Source organism: Helicoverpa armigera, chromosome 6, assembly GCF_030705265.1.
Source record: "Helicoverpa armigera isolate CAAS_96S chromosome 6, ASM3070526v1, whole genome shotgun sequence".
NCBI lineage: Eukaryota > Metazoa > Arthropoda > Insecta > Lepidoptera > Noctuidae > Helicoverpa > Helicoverpa armigera.
Genome location: NC_087125.1, coordinates 10,501,451 through 10,522,950, shown reverse-complemented (window position 1 = coordinate 10,522,950; position 21,500 = coordinate 10,501,451). Strand labels below are relative to the sequence as shown.

At 38.0% G+C, this 21,500-nt stretch overlaps 1 protein-coding gene across 3 annotated transcripts in view; it reads right to left on the bottom strand.

The window, feature by feature from the left end:
• Nucleotides 1-2,246: 2,246 nt before the first annotated feature.
• The window catches only part of Gckiii (Germinal centre kinase III), a 67,513-nt gene continuing 48,259 nt past the window's right edge, over nt 2,247-21,500 (bottom strand). For 2 of the 3 annotated variants that reach the window (XM_064035356.1, XM_064035354.1), the window contains exons 3-12: nt 13,736-13,952; nt 9,869-10,161; nt 9,461-9,606; nt 8,746-8,870; nt 8,172-8,338; nt 7,498-7,626; nt 6,892-6,987; nt 6,243-6,353; nt 5,588-5,661; nt 2,247-5,141 (exon numbers count right to left, since the gene is read on the bottom strand). In XM_064035356.1, coding sequence (XP_063891426.1) covers nt 5,132-5,141; nt 5,588-5,661; nt 6,243-6,353; nt 6,892-6,987; nt 7,498-7,626; nt 8,172-8,338; nt 8,746-8,870; nt 9,461-9,606; nt 9,869-10,161; nt 13,736-13,952 — 1,368 coding nt within the window. In that variant the 3' untranslated portion in view covers nt 2,247-5,131. Of the gene's footprint in view, nt 5,142-5,583; nt 5,662-6,242; nt 6,354-6,891; nt 6,988-7,497; nt 7,627-8,171; nt 8,339-8,745; nt 8,871-9,460; nt 9,607-9,868; nt 10,162-13,735; nt 13,953-21,500 lie in introns of all 3 variants that reach the window. The other variant, XM_064035355.1, reaches the window with a different exon arrangement.

The window sequence follows — 21,500 nt, the reverse complement described above, 5'->3', positions numbered from 1 at the left end:
GAACTCACAGTATCTTTAGGTCTAGCAGTTTTCGGCTTGGATTTGGCTTTCATAGTTTCTATGATGGGATTCCAAGCAGATGGTGCGCTCCAACCGTATTCTCTATTGGGATGTTTTTTAATTTCAATGTATGTATTGGGTGGTGATGGGACTCACCATGAAGGTATTTGTCTGAATGGGTTTTTTTACTTTAGGTACACAGTGTGACTCAAGGTGTTATTAGGGTTAAGGATAACCAAAACATCTAAGAAAGCTAAGGAGTTGTTAGTCTCTGACTCAATAGTGAATTCAATTTTAGGGATAAGTACTTACTCGTTTTAAAAATCGAGAGAGACAATAAGAAAATAAAATTATACAACAATTTGACTCTCGGACTTGGAAGGGTATTAGATACAAGCAAGCCTTGCAGGGTTGCCTTGCAAACCCAGGATCTGCAGACCTTATGGTCAATGATGAATTGCGTCACTTTAGTAAGGATTATTTAGCTGCAACTGAAATGTTTTTAGCTGGAATATAAATAAATAATAAAATAATGTCGGGGCACCTTTTCACACACGCCGGTTAGCCCCATGGTATTTTATTAATTGTTATGGGTGCTAATATAACTGATAAACTACACATAGCTACATATAGGTATTGTGACTTCTTTTCTCCTTATAATCCATTGTTATGTCCTATTTTCAATTTTTTTAATGTTGATAACAAAAACGTTTCGTTATATACGAATACGTTGTAATACGTTTGCCTATAGCAGCCCCGTATGTAAGAGGCCTGCTTTCATCTAGTGTCCATGTGTATTGTTGGACTTAATTATACCGCGTATTGCCATCTGTCACGTATTGCCGATCTATCAAACTGTAGTGGGATCCTAAATGTATTGTTATAGCAAAGATAGGTATCTGCTGGCTATCGAACCATGTCTATACTTGACTCTAATTTGTGAAGTTTTACCCATCTTCAGAATGGAAAGAATCGCCGGCTTGTAGGGCAATGCTGTACTCCCCCGGAAGAACTAGATACTTATCATCATTTATGCCTGTAGCACACCTCCGCTGCGAAACCTAAAGGGCGAAACCGCCATAGTTTCGCTGTGAGTTGTTGGCCGGCAAATTAAAAGCGAAATTCCCTGCTCTAACGTACAAAACTGACTATGACGTTGTCTCTTTCTAACATGATTTCGCTCATTTGCTTAGGCGCCGTCTACATCTCCGCCCGTTGTCCGCCATTTTGGAGCGGTTCCGCGTGTATCTCGGACGCGTCTGTAGCAATCGACAATTTTTATGAGCGAAATAGGAATCAACTGGGGCCCGATTCTCCTAAGTTAATAATGTCAAAATCGAGTAGAAATCGAATCGCAATATGATCGCAATAGCAGTTTTAACCATACCGGGCATTCTGCTACTAATAAAAGACCAATCGTATTCGATTGACATTTGATTGGTGTGCGATTGGTCTACTATTTTGGTGATTTTGGTCCATACGGTAGTTTACTGTACAATCATTTTGCAATCGTAAATCATTTCCAGACAAAATGATTCATTATTGAATGACAGAAAAGGATAAAAACGTTTATTTAAAAAAAAATAGCGGAATGCCACATACGCTTCAATCGTAATCGAGTCGGGATCGGATCTCAGTCGAATCGAGTCGAACTTGAATCGTATGACGGTTAAGTAAAATTAGGAGAATCGGGGCCCTGTTCTAGTTTTAGGTTTCGCTCTGTTTCGCTATTATAGTTTCGCGTAAGTGTAGTACTGTTGCACAGCGAAACTCACGCAGCGGTTTCGCAGTTGTTGTTTCGCAGCGGAGGTGTGCTACAGGCATTAAAGCTTGCGTCGGTTCTGTATATGTAATTAAAGGTATGCGCCCACATTAGAGTTAAGCTACAGTTCAGCAGGGTATTTATTTGGATGGGTAGGCTAGTAGGTAGCTATATCTATTTGAGGCAAGGAAGGAATATTTTGAAAAAATAGTGTCAATTTGCCACTTACAGCCAGTTTCTTCATCAAAAGTAAAAGCCAAAGTAATGGCATAAAGTAAAAGTAACGGTCAAATTCGTTTTAACAAGGCTAAAGTAACAGCAAAACTAATAGATAAAATGAATTTGACCGTTACTTTTACTTTATGACATAACTTAGGCTTTTACTTTTGATGAAGAAACTGGCTGTTAGTCAGCATTTATTGGGATTGGAAATGTCTTAGTAAATAATTGAGCATGATCAGGGTTAACTAAAATAAAACAAACATTTCCAAAATTAAATAACTTCTTTTATTTCAGAGTCAAATTTGTTTCCTACATAAACGTGTTAGAATGATGACGCTGTAACATTAATTGACCATTACACTAATGGTACGCGCCGTTAGCTGTTACTTGGTGCACGAGTGGAGGGCGTGAGTTTATTCCTTTATGACGTGTTAGTGCGCGCGTCACACTGACACACACGTGCTTCACGCATATGCACTACCCGCAACTCTTATTCCTTTAATTAGCCGCAAATATGACTGCACGGGTATTTATAACCCCACAGAACGGCAAACGTCTCAGGAGTTGCATCCGAACGATCAATTCAAGCCATCCAAACGTGGTGCGCGCAATAACACTACTACTGATAACTACTGTCGGTTTCAATACAGACTTTTATATTATAATAATATAGATTTTTTTATTTTTTTAATAACTATGCAAATATGATCACAAATACCCATGAACCAAACGACGCGATCCCGAAACATTTCTGCAACATCCGAAGATAACAATAACTACACTCCACTAGTGAGTGCGGCGAGCGGCGGTGTGACGTCACGCCGGTGACGTCATTCGGGCCGCCGCTCGCGCACACTACCATGTCAACGCGTCTCAACTACTATCCAATGCCACAAACACCTAATTTTAATCAATAATCAACAATTATCGCCCACCTCTAACACTACACGCTTTATTTATACGATCAAGTGGAAAAATAATTTTTGATCTTCCATCGAAATCAAACTAACATCTTCCATGATATTTTCACATGGCAAAACAAAAATTCAAGGCAAAATAGTTCGCAGTGCGAGAGCGCTTCCCGCCACACTTACAGACTACGCGTCAGAGGCAATATAATGTTCCTTCCTACGTGGTGTAGCAAGGTACGTGACACTACAAACTAGACGTTATGAACAACGCGGAAAGCACTCTCGCCTGCGCCACATAGGTAAATTGGAAAGACAATATCTACTCTCCATATGCTTATAAGAACACTTCATAAAACAGCTTTATATTATACTACATAATTTACATTTATATTAGGTTTACATTTTTACACAGCAATAATAATGTTTGTAGTTTTCATTATATAATATACTCTATATACTCCCAATTGCTAAATATTGTCGCATATTAAGCATGTTTTTATATTTATAACGACACCGCATGGTCATTGGTGCCAGCATCATTTTATATTAACAAAATACTTTAATCCTTCTTCGAATCACTCTACCATTATTCTCTCCTAATTATGAACAAAACTATGAAACAGTGATCGGACTATTAATCTTTTAGAACTTGTATTAGTCACTAATTAATTCCAAATAGTAAGTAGCCGAATACACAACTAAAACTAAGCTTCAAATAACTAAACTACGGAAATTTATAACAATTTTCATAAACGGACACAGTTCACAGATGTTGCAACTTCACAATAATCAACGCAAATTATTTCAAACAAATAATCTATAAATGCTGACAATATTGTCTTTTGTTTGGAATGACACTTAACACTTTCTAAAGTTTTCAAACATCGATTTCTAAAGCATATAAATATGTTAGAATTTAGACGACTGATCACAATACTAATCAGACTTCACTATACAAAACGATCGTGTTAGTAAAAAATAATTTTAGAAAAAAATAATTATGGCAAAATATTGGCGAAGTGTAGCGAATGAGCTCTCCACGAATATTTAAGTTAAAAAGATCCAATACCGTTGTAAACAAACCCAAGCACTCAACAAACAGCCGCGGGGAAATTATACTAAAACAAGTGACAGTGAACACAAACAAGCGTCACACACACACACGCGTGTGTCACACACACATCCGTATACGTTACCATACAGTTAGTTACCTACAGTATCAAGCCACTGTTACAGGTTAACACGACATACTTACCAAGGGTTATGACATGAAAACTAAATTGATATTTACACAAATAATGCACATAATATAAAATATTATAAGACATAACCATCTTAAGTATTTATTACGTTATAGTTTTTAATTATTTTATTACACTATGGCATTGCAACTTTGTGACTCGGTTGCGGCTACACGTCGACCGTCGTTACAATAACATAATTTTGTTTAGCAGAACAAAAGGCTTTATTAATACTTGAATGCCTTGTCAATATCGTGGTAGGAAGCAAGAATCTTTTCGACAGGGTTCAGTTCACAATATACATAATATGATGATCACAGCAGGAAATAATCTTATTGGACAGAAAATGTTCGCAATGCGGAAACATTTTATAAATGAAAAACATTTAATAAAAGATAGCGTTCAGTGACTTGATAAGAACACAACGGCTCAATGTCAAATCTTGAGATAACGAAAATCTTATAAATATCAGCTTTATTAACACGAGAACTGTAACTGTGGACCGTCGAAATATTTCCTCACTTAGAACAGACAATGCGCAGACCAAGGAAATGAGATATAAAACGTATTCAACATGCACTGTATAGAAATAGATCTAACAATTAAGTGATTAAGTTAAATCATCGAAGATTTGATAGGTGACAATAGAACGTTTTATAAAATGGCAATTGATGTGAGTAGGTGTTCCTACTGAGTTCAGATAACGAGGTTGACTCCCGATTTGCTGGCAAATGATAACAATATAAATAGGATTGGGTAGTTGACTCCTATGACCAATAAGTTTCAAGGCACAACTTGTTTTAAAGAGCCACAGCATAGGAAAATTATGTTCTATGTGGCAGTTGGTTTGTAAAGTAAATGTGTATTGATCGATGGCGTCAACTAGCCGACAGTTGCAAGTGGAAGGTGACAGTGAGGAGTCAATAGTTCGTGCTGATCTCGTGACCGGTGAAGTCTCATCCCCGAGGGCGGCGAGTGGCGCCAGCCTGCGGCTATTATAGGTCCCTGTGTACACAGATAAACGTCCATTAGCATATGTAACTTGTCGTACCTATCCTATAGAAAATATATAAATTACTAGCTGTTTCTTGCAGCTTGACCCGTGTTCGGGAAGGAGCTTCTTCCATGTCCATGTATTAACCCGGGGACAGTGTATTGTCCCAACAGTGAAATAATTTTTCAGATCGGTTTAGCCATTTTTGAGTCTCTAGGATACAAACAAATAAACCTCTCCTTCTCCTCTTTATTATGTTACTATACTATCGATGTTTAAATTAAGTTTTACCCACCACTCCTGCCATCCTAAATATGCAGGTATTAGTTTAAAGAAAAATAATCCAAAGCATTACAGAAGGCATGCGCACATTTCCATTCCGAATACCCAACACCAGTGCATATGATATGCGTTGCAGTGCATATAATGTTGGATATAAGGGTGTTACAGTACCTACCTCATCCACTGCTGCGGCGGCGCGTGAGCGGGCGGCGACGGCTGGTGGGACTGAGTCGCCACCCTTTGCACCACCTGCAATTATAATTTGTATTTTAATATAAGACAACTATAACTTAATAGAATTTCTTGAGTTCAATGATTTGGAGAAAGAATTGCATTTGTAGTAAATTTTTGATTACTCAGTTTTTGTTAGGGGAGTTCTTTATTCATAAATGGTAAGAATGTATAAAAACAATGGTAGCATATATGTTGACAAAAATTGCAAAAGGTTCACACGAATTAATTTTAGGAATATTGAAGAAATTCATTTAAACAGTTCCCTGCCTTTTCATTTTGTTTTTTTTTACAGCCTGTATATGAGCGGCCTCGGCTGTTCTTACTATGAATTTTGTTGTTCACTTTTCAAATTTAACAGTTGTTTTAAGAAAAGCGAACGTTATGTTGTCTCTGGCCCGCTGTGAGTCAGCAGTGAGAGAGTGTCAGACTTTTACTGACAAAAAATCCATCATGTTCCGTCGTAGGCCTTTTATGTACCAGGGCCGCGGTAATTCTTCTTCTTCGAACAATCCCGCAGCCCCAGCGGGGTCTATGGCCTTAGAGGTGTTTCTATAATGTTGAAGGTTGATACATTAACTAGGCAGTATGGCACGTACCTGCTGCACGAATGCGCGCGTGAGGTGCGGCGCGGCGCGCTCGGCGTGCTCGAAGGCGCGCCGCAGCTCCTCCATCGCCGCCGCGCTGCCGCCGCCGTGCTTGCGGGACAACTGCACACACACAACACACTTTGTTATATATGCTCTATTAAAGCAATCCTATGGAGAACTTAACCTTTATATTAAATATAGCCCAACAATGCAACAATATTGCGAAATAAGAAGACAACAATATACAAGTAGTATAGTCCGCGCGGAACTATTTAGCCGCGCCTTAAGTATGTGAGCGGTGGGGCGGAGAGGCGAGGGCACTTGCTGCCATTACTCAGTGCGCCGCCGTACTTCGCGACGGTAACACGCGTTGACAGTTCCGACTAGTTGACACAAAACGCACATAAGATTGCAACCACGACGCTAGTCTGCGTGATTTTTTGCGTTGAATTACCTAAAGTTGACATCGCGCGCCGAGCGTATACGCTCTTAACAAGACTGATAGCTTGTCACCATGAAGACAAACAAGCAAATCTAAACTTCATTATTTCGTAATATGCAAACTAACAGCCTTTGCTCAAAGAATGGTAGAAGAATTTTATTTACAATTTTCACATTACTATGAGTAAATAAATAAAATAAAAAAACTATTATTTACCTCGTTGAGTAGTGGATATATTAGTTGCTGCAGATAAGGGTGCCTCTTCACTTTGTTCTCTTCACTATTTGTTCCTCTGTGGTCTAAAGGCGTAGCCTGGAAACAAATAAAAAATTGCAATTAGAAAACTATTAAAACTTGCAAGTTTAGTATGCCCCTTCTTAGAAGAAATAAAATATTTTCGAAGTATGAAGAAGATTTTAGAATGCCATGAAGCTTGATTACCTATTTTGGGTATTATCACTAAAAAGTTCTGTATGTGAACCATGAAATCGAAATCATTTATTCATCAAGCATCTGTGTCAATGTAATGGTGTCTTAAAGACACAAAAATACCTTTAAAGCTTGTGGTTAGAATTAAATATATTTATTATGTGAGGTGGTAGGCCCAAAATAAGAATAGGAAGTGGTGAAGGGCGGGCGTTTTGGGGACTGTCTTTTGAAATTGCTGTTTTCAAGCCGAGTTTGGATAAATAATTTTTGTTTTTGACTACAGAAATGGAAAGATTTGGAGGAGGTCTACGTCCGAAGACGGACAACCTAGAGGCTGTGATGGATGGATGGATGGATGGATGTTGATTAGGTATATTGTGTGCGTATACTAACGTTTTTATTATACAGGTTGGTGTCCCTGGGCTGGTTGTGTTCGGGCTTGCGGTCGTCGCGGTCGGGGCGGTCGCCGCGCTCCTTGCCGCGCGGCTCCGCCACCACCTGCACGTTCGACGACTGCCGCGGCTGGAAGAGATTCAATCTTGTTAGTTATATTATTGCCTAATTATCTTTCCATGTACATTATCTTTATATAGAAAGATGTGCTGTTCATTTGTGTCAATGATTAACAAATATTTTTTACAATGAAAACTTTTTCAGATGTGAATACTTTTTTAAACTTTCATGATCTCTCTCCGGTCGTAACGGATTTCTATCTCATAGGGCTATATGAGTGAAGGAATAGGGAGTGCACCTGTTGTAGTGTTAACACTCGCGCACTATAATATGTTCTGCGCAGTCATGATGTGTGTCAAATTTTTACTTGGAAGCTATGAAATATGCTATGTATGGGCCATCGCACTAGTCAGCCACGATTTCCTGGCTGCGGTAGCAAATTCAATGTATCTGGCTGCCGTCAGTGTTGGCGCACTAGTTGTAGCAGTCAGACGTATTCCCGGGGTTCCGAACTTTCATAAGATGACTTTCGATACAGAGTTTCTGGCTGTCGCAGCCAGGTTGCCTAGTGCGCGAGAGGTCGAGAGTTCATAATATGATATTATAGGACATACGGTATGTTTGTCAGTAGTATTGTTGTTATGCGGCGGTGTATGCGGCACGTGCGGCGCATGCGGCGGCGGCGCGGGCGCGGGCTCGGGCGTCGGCGACGAGCTGCGCGGGTTCAGCGCGCCGTTCTGCTTGCCCGACCCTGATACTGTTACTGCGTCGCGAGGGGACACTGGAAATTGATTAAAACAAGGATTAGATTGACGTAATATCAATTCATAGTATTTTGCTGATGATACTCTATTTGATTGAAAATTATAGAACTGTTTGCTCACATACAGATCACCGTTTTAAATCTAACCAACTATCTTTGTAGCACCGCGCACATAAGACACAATATTCCCTATTATCGACATCTACTTGTACCCCCCAGCAATCACTGCAATTTACAACCTAATGTTAATGTTAATAATGGTGATGTTTTTGTTTCCACAAATGATTTCAATTTGGAACCTTAAGCTTAACCACATAAGACAGAGTATCCCCATATCGATATTGGATTATCGTCATTTGTTTTGCACCCTTTAACAATTCCAATTGTAACCCTACACCACCCACATAAGACACAATATCCCTCACCATTATCATCGAGATGGTTGTTGCGCCGCTTGTTGTCGCGTTCTGCGGGCGGCTGCAGCGCTCCGCCGCGGACGGTCATGATCCACGGCTCGTCTGCCTCGCTGTCACCACTCCGACACTCCTCTCTGGAAATATTACCACTAAATATTAGAAAATGTAAAATATATAGCAGATTTCATTAGCAATTCAGATAATGTGAAAACGCATTAAGGTTGTTGTATTTTTTTTACAGGGCTTTCAGATGACTTATTTGCTGGACACGCGCATTTTACAAATTGTGGCATACAGGAGAATAGGTTGACCCACTTCAGACAGCATATAAAACACTGTATGGTGAGAGCACACACAAAATTTCTAACTATACAACCGTATTGTCATTATCCTCAGTTTTAAGAAACAAAAATATATTAATGACGAAGAAGTACTTCTCTACATAAAATTAAGCATCTCATAACCTTAATACCCTTAGTCCCACACGGCACGTGTAACGGTAGCCACCCACGAGTTTCAAGTCGAAATTATCCTAACATGGTTTAATGTTGACTTCCAAAACATTAATTTACTTAGAAACCGATATTATGTAATGTGATTAAAATAAGAATTTAGTTAACTTAGAGTGATTCCACGAAGATTTCTTAGTTCATTTAGAGCAATTCTACGAAGATTTCGTCCGCTACGATATCGATATTTTTATACTTTTACGAGATATACTCACGAATCTGAATTCTCCGACTCGGTTTCACTCTCCTCGCTCCGTTGCGCCTTCCACTTCTTATACCTATCTATAAGATCCATTAGATACGAATTCTTCTTAGCCTTCCTGATAAACTGGAACTTTAGTAATTCCTTTGCTGTTGGCCTCTGAAATATACAAAAACAATTTTGTATTTTTAGTACGAAATATGGGATTTAAAATGGATTTTAACTAGTCAAAGAGAAAGTTATGTAAACACTAGAGAATTACTAAAACAATCTATTTAGTGCAACGAAGTACACGTTCATATCTGCCAGATTAAGGGATCTGAACGTAATCCGAAACACTCGGGAGGGTTCCAACAAAAACACTAGACGAAAGCCGACGGACGGGGAAATTAATCCGTATTACCGTACGTATGTGACTTACATTTTCTGGGTCCTTATTCAGGCACGCTTCGACGAACTCTTTGAAGGGTTTCGAATAGCTGCCCGTGAGTTGGGGAGGGTTGTTCTTGGGTATGAGGAAGAGCACCCTCATTGGGTGTAGCTCTGAGTTGGGAGGCTCGCCCTTGGCCAGTTCTATGGCGGTGATGCCGAGAGACCAGATGTCAGCTTTGCTATCGTAGCAGGACTGCTTGATGACCTCGGGCGCCATCCAGAACGGTGTGCCGACGAATGTGTTACGTTTGCTTGTCGTGTTCGTTAGTTGGCCCGCGACACCTGAAATTGAGAACATTTATTTTAGTTTTAATTGGTCAGGATTTCTGAAAAACTATAGAGTTTTACTGTAAGGAACAAACTTGTTGTTAACAGCATCTCCTGCATTTCTAAGAATAGCATAGAATGTACACGTAAGTGGTGAAAGCTTGTGGTAATAAAGTATTATTTCAACTGAATTTTTCCTCAGGTCCTTGTTTTGACTAACATTGTAAGGATTACAATACCACAAAATGGCTAACGGTAAAATACAAGTAAACAAGAAAGGTAAACAAATGAAACATTAATTAATTTGTTTTGGTATATTGATGGAACATTCCTAATTTGTTTTAGCAGTCACGGCTATTTATAGGTAAATGCCGACATCGATTGGATTTGATTGACGACGATTGGTACATGAAAAACCGATATATCACGATGGCTGACTTTAAGGAAGTAATAAAACGGTGTATAGGAAAGTTTAATGTTTAAATTAAATTGAATAAACATTTGGCTATAAGTAGATTCAATTATGTGATAGAAATTCAGGACATTAAAGTTGCATACTTAAACATTATTGTCTGGCAGCGTTATGTGCGCTCACGATACCCAGAGGTCTTAAAACGGGTCATTAAGTGTCCTGTGCAAAATGTCAGGTAACGTATAGGTACATTAAAATTGATAAATGCGAGACCTTCTTAAATCGCATTATCAATCGTTGGTCATCAGCTGCGTGTCAAGGAAAACCGCGTAATGAGGTAACTTGTATACTTTTAAAAATATTATTTATTGTTTTCCGAAATATATTTTATTTCATTCGATCAAACAGCATTTATATCGTATTGTGTATTTATTTATATTGTATGCCGTCTCGCACTTGGAATTGCAATTATGTAACTATTTGCAACAGTTTAACGCAGGTAAAGGAAGTCTACTATTAGTACCTTTATTTTGCATATGTCAGTGCCGGCATAAAAATAAGTAACAGTAAACATTATCATGTTTCCTTTGTAAAACACAGCCCTTACTCCTTATCAGAATCGTTCGAAAAGCCCGCGAGTCATGCGGGCTTTTTAGTGAGTCACTAGTTTTGTGTTCCTTTTCCCTAACGGGCACTAAAATTCCTCAAAAAGGCAATACCTACATATTTTTTTCCTTAACTTTAATTTATTTGGGATTGTACGCTAAAAAATATAATATCTACTGATGTGGTAGGGCGATCCCGTAGCTTTAACTTTATTTCGGTGTAAATTGTCGTTTCAAGGTCGCCATTAGGACTAGAAATGCATTGGTACCAATTGACACAACACACATCAATAAAGTGCTATATACTCATAAAACTCCTCGAAATGACGTGTCGAACGAAATCGTAGCGACATAAACCCAAAGGTTAAGGCGTTGAGTGCCCATAAACGTAAGAGTTAAAATTCAGCGCCACTTGACTATTAACCTACTTCAAATACACTCAAATATGTCTTACTCACGAGTGTTAGAGCATAGCTATAAAAGTTACAAAGGAATGGGACTGGGCGGATTAGGTACCTTCTTTGTAATACTATGAAGTGTTCAAACAAAGGAAGGTGGCTCCAACAAACATGGTATGTTTGAAGAGCCTGAAAGTCTTCACCCGGCTCTTGCCGAAGCAAAAGGGCGTTCACTTTGCGTTGGCACGGCTCACATTTGATCGAATACGGTTCAAACATTGGCCTAAAGCCAAAATTCATGGCCATAATGCGCGCTTAACTTATAATGTGAGCTTCCACATTGTGGTTTTGACATCTTTTTTTAACAATATCTACATTGTATGCCAATACTTCATATAATTTTGTCAGTTTTGTATTGACGTCAATAGCAGAAATCTCTATAACACCTTTAAACAATTAGTTTTGGTTGAATGAATGAGTAGAGCTTCTTAGATTCTGTTTACTACCGGTCCTTATAAGGCTTCGCTGTTAGACCTTCGCTTCAGCACGATAATATCTCGATTTAATTACCAAAAGATAAAATCTCCAGCTTGTCGAAAATTCCAAAACTTATTTTTGCTCGCCCTTGCCATATTTCCCGGGATGACACTTTAGAAACTTATTAAGAGATTAAAGCGTTGATAAATAGGTCTTCGCTGGTGTCCCAAAAACTCTTATAAAATATCTTCTTTAATAGATGCGGTTAATTTAATTAAGTTGAGACAGCAAGATTAATATACAACTTTAGCGCTCTAAATTACACCTATAAAACGCAGATGCTGTCCATTAACGACTGCGTAATGACATTATTGATTAACTAGTCAATTTACACTTAATTCGTCACGAGTAAGTAGGTTACGACACTATTCATGAACCCAGAACACAGAATCTTTGTTGTTGATTAAATTATCGTCAATTATGCACAGTCAGTCAGTGTTAGCAGTTGGTAAACTCGTCCCTTCGGTGTCGTAAAAGTTGACACCATTACGTTCAGAGGCCGCAACATCAAACTATGTTTTACTTATTCATCTTCAGCGGCCTAAAGTGTGCCTAATGTTGGAAGCCAGTCACTACAATCACAAGGATATCAATGTCATTCGAACACCATTTATAACAATTGATGTTCGAATTCAAACGTGCTCAAAATACTGAGCTCTACATACAATTGCTCTAAATTCTCCATTACCAATATATTTCTGAGATAAGCGTTCGATGTGAATGGTTTTCGTGTTTAAATTGCATGCATCGTTCGTTTTATGTGCGCAGGAGCAGCCGTCCATCCGTTACGATTATATTCGAAACTCGTATCACTGTTGCATAGCGTTCTGAATCATGTTAATGGCAGAAAAACCTTGACAGAGATGTATAAGAACAGAGCTAAAGAAAGTTATTATTTATGCACGTGTATTATTTACATACATAACGGCCTGTGATGATGAATAAGAATGTGCTCTTAAGACTGCTTCGAGTGATACTTAATCTTGAGTTTATAATGCTGTAATCATTGCTCTCGACACTTAGCGTTGATGGCTGTCACTGTCGCTATTATGTTAATTACATTACAGCTCGGTCATGATGTATACGTTGTAGCCTGCTCAGTATTAGTAGGTCATCTTTTACAACTCATGCATAAATAAGAAGATGGCTACGTCTAATCGGAAACCTTATACAAATACAGGCCTTGAGAACTGAAGCATGGCTAATACAAATATACAAAATTCTGCGTTGAAAATATACAATGAAAGCAAAATAATATTCGAAACGTATTTCTCGTCTTTCTTTGTGAATATCTTTGCGTCAGGGACGTCTTATTCAAAGGCGAAAGGCGGTCAAGGATGGAAGTATAAAGTGCAAGCGGCGCCGTTTCTTATCTACGAAATTTTTACCCTTTTAAAATGTTGGTGAAACGGCAGAACCCAAAACCATTTAGAGACCCTCGTTATAAAGGGAAGGTTTGTTCTGTGCGAGTTTATTATAGTAGAAGCTAAAATATGATAAGATTTTCTTCCATGTCTACTCATCTTACGGACCAGTTTTAAGTTAAGCGTACGCCAAATTGATCTAAGGTATCCTTCTACCATTTGGGAGTTAGGTACTCCGAAACTCCGAACACTTTGTGAAATAGTTCAACTTACCAAAATCAGCTAGTTTAACGTCCCCCATCTCGCTGAGCAGTACATTAGCGGCCTTGATGTCTCTGTGCAGCTTCCTCTCTGAATGCAGGTAGTCTAGACCCCGCAGCACCTCGCGCAGTATCACTGCTATGTGCATCTCTTCGAAGCTGCCCGCCTTCATCAGGTCCAGCGCCGACCCCCCGCCCAAATATTCCATTATTATCCATAGTTTTGTTCCCTGGAATAGAGAAAATTATAATTAGACAGCTGTTGATCAACTATTTTATCGATTTGAATACCCCTGCCAGGATTAGGAAATTCCCCAGGGTATAAATTAAAGAACACTTCGGCGTATTGGATTTTAGGATTTTTTTTTATGTGTGGGTTTGTTAATTTATTAAACAGAAACAGACACCCCAAACATATATGTAGATTGTACGTCGTTTATCAGGCTTCTCTTTGTCCAATACAAAGCAATGTCAAATCACGAAGTTCATCTAAAATGTAAGATGAATATTTTCGCATCCACAAACACAGGATTTCACTCAACCTTCCTTTAAAAAAATATTGGAGTGATCTTGTAAAAGCTTTTGTTACGAAATGGGATATTTTCGTGGAAAACCTGTGATATTTAAGGCTGGTCCGCCTATCAGAGCGAATACTCTAGGCCTCTAGGCAAACTGTTAAATCCTCATTAATATACATACAATATTCAGCTCGGAAAATGTATTAGCATATTTAAGCATAGGTACATGTTACGTAGGCAGATGTTGTCAGAGGAAGCTATATATTCATATGCGTCATTATTATTGTATGTAGTTGTTAGTTCTAAACTTCTTGGGTGTTAAAGTTTGTTTGTGTTTCCCCGAGGTATAGAATGTTATCTCTCTGCCACGGCCGTGAATGATATCGTGCAAAAATGATAACTTATATATAGCACCGTAATGTCCACCTGTTTTATTTATGAACTAGTTTTTTTTTTTATCCTGACAGTTGTTATGACGGCACTTTTGGAAAATAAATCTGTTAGGAAACGTAAGAAAAAATAAATTGGGGTAAATAGAAAAAGGCAGATGTAACAATTGAATCTCAAAAATGGAAAAGTCAGTTTATTGAACAAAGTAAATATTCTATGTACATAATGATGAGTCACGCCGTTTTTCCAGTTTTTCCTTGACGGGATATTAACAAAGCTACAGCTGTTGACAATTTACATAATACTCCATTTCTTCCAGTTAGACACGTCTTGTGTTGAAATATACACATTGTTTATTTGTTTGTTTTCATTCTCACGTTGTTTGTGAAAACAATTTCTTCAATGTGAAGGTGATCATAACGGGATACAAGTTTCCATTACGTCACTAATTACGTACCTACATTAATGATATGCCTTTGAGAGCAGAAGTTTATGAGGAAGTGTTTAGGAGCAATATTCGTAGAATTGTCTGTTTTTTAAGTACCTATTTTAACGGAAGATTTGTTTTTCCAGATAATTTAATTTGCAGAAAAGCATTCACTGTATAACCAAAAATAATTGTGTAAAAAAACAGCACAGAGCTTTTCAAACAAAAACAACAAATCAAGTTACGTTCCAAAAGTCTTTATTTAAAACCAACATTGCGATGAAAAATCCAAACATTCTGAACAATAAGTTTAAATAAGAACACAAACCGCCAAGTTTTCATAAAGGGACAAAATGTAATTTATCGTGAAAGTTTACACCAACGGGAATAAGTTTCGTACGAGACATAGCTAGAATTGATGTTAGTAATTTGAGTTCTGACATTTATCGATTGTACAAATGTTGAGAGCTTTGACGTGGTATATAATATGTTAGTATTTATGTTCCTTTGTTTTGTCTGGCAGGGCTCAATACGTGCAATGTTGTGAAGGATTGGTTTCAAATGTAATGAGCTATATTTGTCAGTTATATTTTCATTCACTTATAAGAAAGATTCTTTTTAAATCGGATTAGCTAGGGATAATCTACTACCGAAAATAGTTTATAGGATTATCCGCTACAAATATTCTATAAGCTCATTACATCTAATTATCAAAATACATTTTTGTGTAAGTATGATAAACTGAAACCCGATAAGGCAAAATGAAATTATTAAATTACGCACAGTTAATATTAATAATAGGGAAACTTTGTTAATACCAAAGCGGAACTCTCGTTATCAGCCTATTTGTATGTAAAATTTTCCTTACAAAGCTCCCAAACGTAGGTAAACCGCGTTTCCTTAAATTAATCAACTTTACGTAGGTACGTGGTATAAGTGATAATGGTTGGAGAACAAATTTCGCGTGGCTGGGAAACCCGCTGACTCATTCATCACATTATGTAGGTACAGAAATTTCGTATTAGGATCCCCGAGCTGGCAAGCAAAAAGCATAAATTCTGCGGATAACCCGTGCAATAACTTAACCAGAGCTGACTCAGCCGAAGTTTAAGTTCCAAAATATACGCTGATATGAAACTACGTAAAGGGATGTTTAAAGATAAAAACTTCTTTATTGTCTTTAACATTTGTTTTTCAGAGAACACCAGGAATTTATTCTTTCAGGCGCTCAAATTAAAACCCTCACCGCTTTCAGTTTCTACTTGGCCTAACACGAGTGGGGCTCCTTTGTTCATAGTAATCTAATATACGGATAATGCACATTTGTACACGTACAACTAGACAGTGCGCCAGTTGCACTGTATGCAGTACCTAATGCAACGCGGAAGACGACAATGGGCGCACCGGAGCAGGGATCCGGCGCGACCCATTCACGCTCCATCAGCTAACATGCACACACGTGTCAGGGTTACACTCTACATGTGCACGTTACTGTAAATGTAATGTATGTATCCGCACGTGAAAACAAACAACGGCTCAACCCCAGAATAAATAATATAGATTGTTTTGACGGCGCAAAGCCGCGAAATAAATGGAAAAGGCCAGTCTGCAATGATGTGGGATTTGAGAAATTGAATCAAACATACCGAGATTTATTTTTGGCTTTCCATTTTTATGATGTTATTCAGATAATGTTGGGAAGAAGACATTCTTTATAGCTCACTATTTCGACGAAAATTCTTCTGTTAAAAGGATCAAAAAATGATTGACGGTATATCAAAAGAATGTCGATTTTTCACCGGAGTTTATTCTTCAGACTATGCCAGGCATCGACGACTATAAAGACATAATTTCGACAAAACATCAAACAAAAGAAGTAAAAAAGAAAAACAAGTAAAATTCCCGGCGCAGGTAAACAGACGGATATAAGCATCCGTCAATGCAGTACCTCACGATGTTCCACCGGATATTTTTACAAATAAAGTACGGGGAACTGTAACTGAATGTTCCAGACCCTTTTCACACAAGTTCGGAGCCCCTAACTCCGGTTTAGACAGCCCTAACAAAATTCGCTACATATCGGAAGCTATAACTGGTAACAAGCGATAATACAGACACCGCTCGTCCAATATAATACAAGATGAACACGAGTTCCATTGGAAATGGAAAGATAAATAATACCATTCCGAGTTATTTGTGCCTTAGCTGTAGATCCGGCGCAGTGCTAGAGAATAATATTATGTAAAACAAGAGAAGCTTACCGTACTAACAATAACAAGTGGTGTTCTGAAAACTATGATTTAATGTTTCTATTATCCTGTACATTCTAGGAAATATTTTCTTTGAAAATAATGTAAAATCGGAAAAGAGTTTTCAACGTAAATTTTATGAACAAAAGAACAACTATTTACCAAAGCAGCTCCAAGCCTACCAGTACTGGATACTCACATACATAAAAGAAAATTTTAACGAGAAATAAAAACTCAAAAGGCTGTATTCATAATAAGCTTTTTCAAAGCAGTAACCAAAGGCTGGTTGCATGTAGCCATCATGTAGGTATTCGTTGGCATGGCAACCCGATGGCGTCGGTCATTGACCTCGGCGTCGCGACATCCACTAAAGTAAAACAAGAAAGCGCATTATTAATCCTGGGGAACCTTTTACAAGGGTAGTATAGTATGTATACATAGGGGTTTCTAAACTTCCTCAGTATCAATAGCATGCGTCACGAACTACCAGTTCTGATCATTATCTGTCAAACGCCTAAAATAGTACTTACAAATACAATATCTCAGTTTCAGTAACCCACATGAACATCATTTATGAATAGTTTAATCGCACTGATAACTCAAAAAATGGAAATCAACGATAAAATCAAGGCTGTTTTCATTTACGAAAAAAGGTATTAACAAAAGACCTGTTAATACCGGATAATTTATATGCGACGAAGACAGGGACTTTCCCGACAGATTTCAACAAAGACGGATTAAAAAGACTACAAGTCGTTTAATTATGAAAGTTAAACAGACTTCGAAGTTGTTAATTCATTACAAGTTCATTCATTATGTTGTAGCTTTATTTTAGAGTTGAGTGAACTTGCAACATTTTAATTAGTTTCAAACACGTTCGGTATAAAACGGATTATTTATTTTATTTTTATGGGCGTAGAGTAATAAAGCATTTTCACGAAGAAATTCTTGGCAGGAAATAATGCACGCGATTCCACGTAAAATAAAACTAGGTAAACTCTTATAAATTCTGCTCTATTACAAGCTTCTGACTGTAATTAGGGATACCTAATACTGAAAATTCCTGAAAGTCGTAATTTTCTGGGTAGCTTTTCAAATGGTTAAGTAGAAGAAAATGTTGTAGGCACATTAGCATCCTATTTGCTTTTCTGATCGCAGAACCATGATTCGATAATAAGGAAATTGCACATCCTAGCAGCCGTTAATTTGAGTTAGGTTAATAAACTGCTAATTTAACGCACTTAACTAAGGTTATTAACGACTGATCTTGTAAACGCGTTCCGAACTCAGGGTTATTATTAATGCTAATAAATTAATCATTATTAATAGAAAATTGTGCATCAGAATGATCCATCCAAAGTAAGATGGTAGATCCGAATTATAAGCGACCATTTATTGTTTTTTTTTTTTTTATTAATTAATATCTTTAACATAGTTTCCGTAATGGGATTTTAATTATAAACGCCGTCCTTATTTCCTACGTCTCAAAGGTAAAACTGCACTTAAATCATGACAGGTAAGTATAAATATAAATATCAAGTCAATCTTCAATGGTGCAACATGCCATTGAATTCACGGTCTATTAACGTAGCTATAACATTTTCTATACAGTAACAATAAAAGCTAGAAACAAACGCTAGTGCAGCCTGGCACGCCAACAATCATGAACGAGCAAGGGTGGAGTTCATCATTCGTTTAACTAATTCAAGGCTCCAGCGTTGCCATGGCAACGCGTCGAGGGCGGGCGCCGCCCAACTTCCGCCCGCCTTAATAATTTCCCGGACGATTGGATGCCGCTAGTTGCCTGTAAACAACGACTGTGAGGCCAATTTAAGTTTTCTAAGGAGAAACTTTTAAATGTTATTTAGTTTTTGCTGCACAGTAAAGATAGCTGGACACCTGCTGAGTCAGCGACGTTTTATGTGTTCGCCGTCTACAAACAAAAAGTTTTGCATTGTTTAGCTTGTTTTTTTTATTTGGAACGGTTTCGAGTTGCAGTAGTATTTGCATTTCTTGCTTAATTAAAATTCTCAGAAAGTGCTATTTTAATAATTCTTTGCTTAGTGCATACCATCCTTAAAGTCATTTTTATTTTCAGACTGTTAGTATGCAAATAACGAGAGTTCAGAATTTCAATTTCGCCCTCCAAACTTGGAGAGAACTTTTCAATCACTGTTGGAATTAATTCAGTGCACTTCCATTTACAGGAGACGCGAATCAATTCCATTTGAAACCGAGCGCACCGGTATAGCCAGGGGATCACAAAGAATAGGAGAGATAACGCCCCGTAGGACAGTTCCCCAACACGGTCCGCAGGGAAGCCTCCTAAAAGCCGGTATTAGTAGAAATCACATTCCCACTCCTCCCTTTATCAGAAAAGTGATAAAGAATTCCCGTATTGCTCGGGACAGCAACATGCTGTCGGATTTTATTACCGCAGGGATATAAGATTTTGTGGCTATTCGGACGATTCGTATAATTTCCAAGATTGTTTTCGGGTACGCATATTTGTATTGTAGATGCAATATGAATCACAAAGGCATATTGACAAAAAGTACATATTAACACTAAATAAAGACCTAATTATTATTAATTACATAGTAACCTCTGAAGAACAAAGTGAAAATAACAACACACAAAAGCATAAACCCAGTAATTTGTACTTAGAAAAGTTTTGACGGGTCCCTAAAAGTTTAGTCGTATTACGGCAAAAGTTAAGATCCGGCGACATTTTCCCATTTGTCATAAGCTGCAAGGCGACCGTGAGCGAGACGCCAAGTAATCCCCATATTACTGGGAATTATCCCGAAGGACCGAATGTCTCCAAGTTACCACATGAGATCAGAAGGAAGGGTATGGGAAGGTCAACAGAATATTTCATAATAGAATATAGTTTTGGCTTTGAAATAGCTACAAAGTTTACTGGCATTCTGTAGGATGGTGTCCCGTTGCCAAGAGATAAGGGTCATTGTAGCGATAGCCGGCTGTTTGCTAGCAAACATTTTGCGCATCGTCGGCCGTATAGCCGCCAGCTATGCTGCAACTCTCCGAGATACATCCTCTTTCTTCTTGTAACAAGGGAATAAAAGAATGACGCGATAATAACAAAATAAATTATTCATACAACGTCCAAGCACATCGTATTCGTGTCGAAAGATTTGATAACATGAAATGGATTTCGTGAGGTACGGAATTCGCAACATTTCCTTATTCGGTATCGATTTATAAACGGAGCTCTATTTCATTAGTAATAAGAAAAGCGGAAAGTATAAAGTGACGGCTGGGGGTAATGTTCGCAGTAACATTTGAAGAACCCTTATTCGACATCGTCCTACCGGTCATAAACCCGTCACTGCCACCACCTAATAAAACCTCCCCTTGAGGATTCTTCAAGGTGACCGGCGAGAACTTTGAGAGGACCATCGACACTGAACACTGGAATGGTTATAAAAATTGCAGATTCATGCCGTGCAACCATTTTTAAATTAAACGTAAAACAATCAGATGACTATTGCCGGAGATCCCGGTTTTACGAGGAAGCTACCCGAATAAAATTTGCCATAAAGATTGTGGAATTGTGGATTCCCAAAATGACGGTGATAAAAGTTTCGGCCGCAACCAGGCGTTCAGATAAGGAACAGTCTTACATATTTATGTGAGGATTTGACCGTTCGAACACTATAGTATGTAGGCACGTGTGATACGTAATTTGCGGAAAGTTTGTGTCCTACGTTATTTTTCCGGTATGTTTGTGATACCTGCTCATTTACTCTATCAGACAAACTGCATCCGAATGTGTGAGCAGTCCGGAAAAATACTAACTAATGCATACACAATATTGTTACTAAATCAGTTACACGACTAGAATGTGTAATAGATACCGCGAATGACCTAATGACGCACAAAAACTGGTCTAAATATAAAACTAGTTTGTGGGTGCAAACTGCAGTATTTGTCACGGCTATTTGTCCAGACTTTAAATTGGTGTTAACTAAATTATTATTCTTGTACGTAATGTTGATATACATACTACACCACAATGGGACAAAATAAGTTCACAGGTTCAATCTTGAGCGGCAATGAACTTGAGTTTTTCCATAAGGTAGAAATCAATGTCTCTTAATTGTAAAGAATGTGGGTGATAATTATGAGTTGGGACACTCCCCTAATTGTTCAGCACAACAGCGAAAGTAT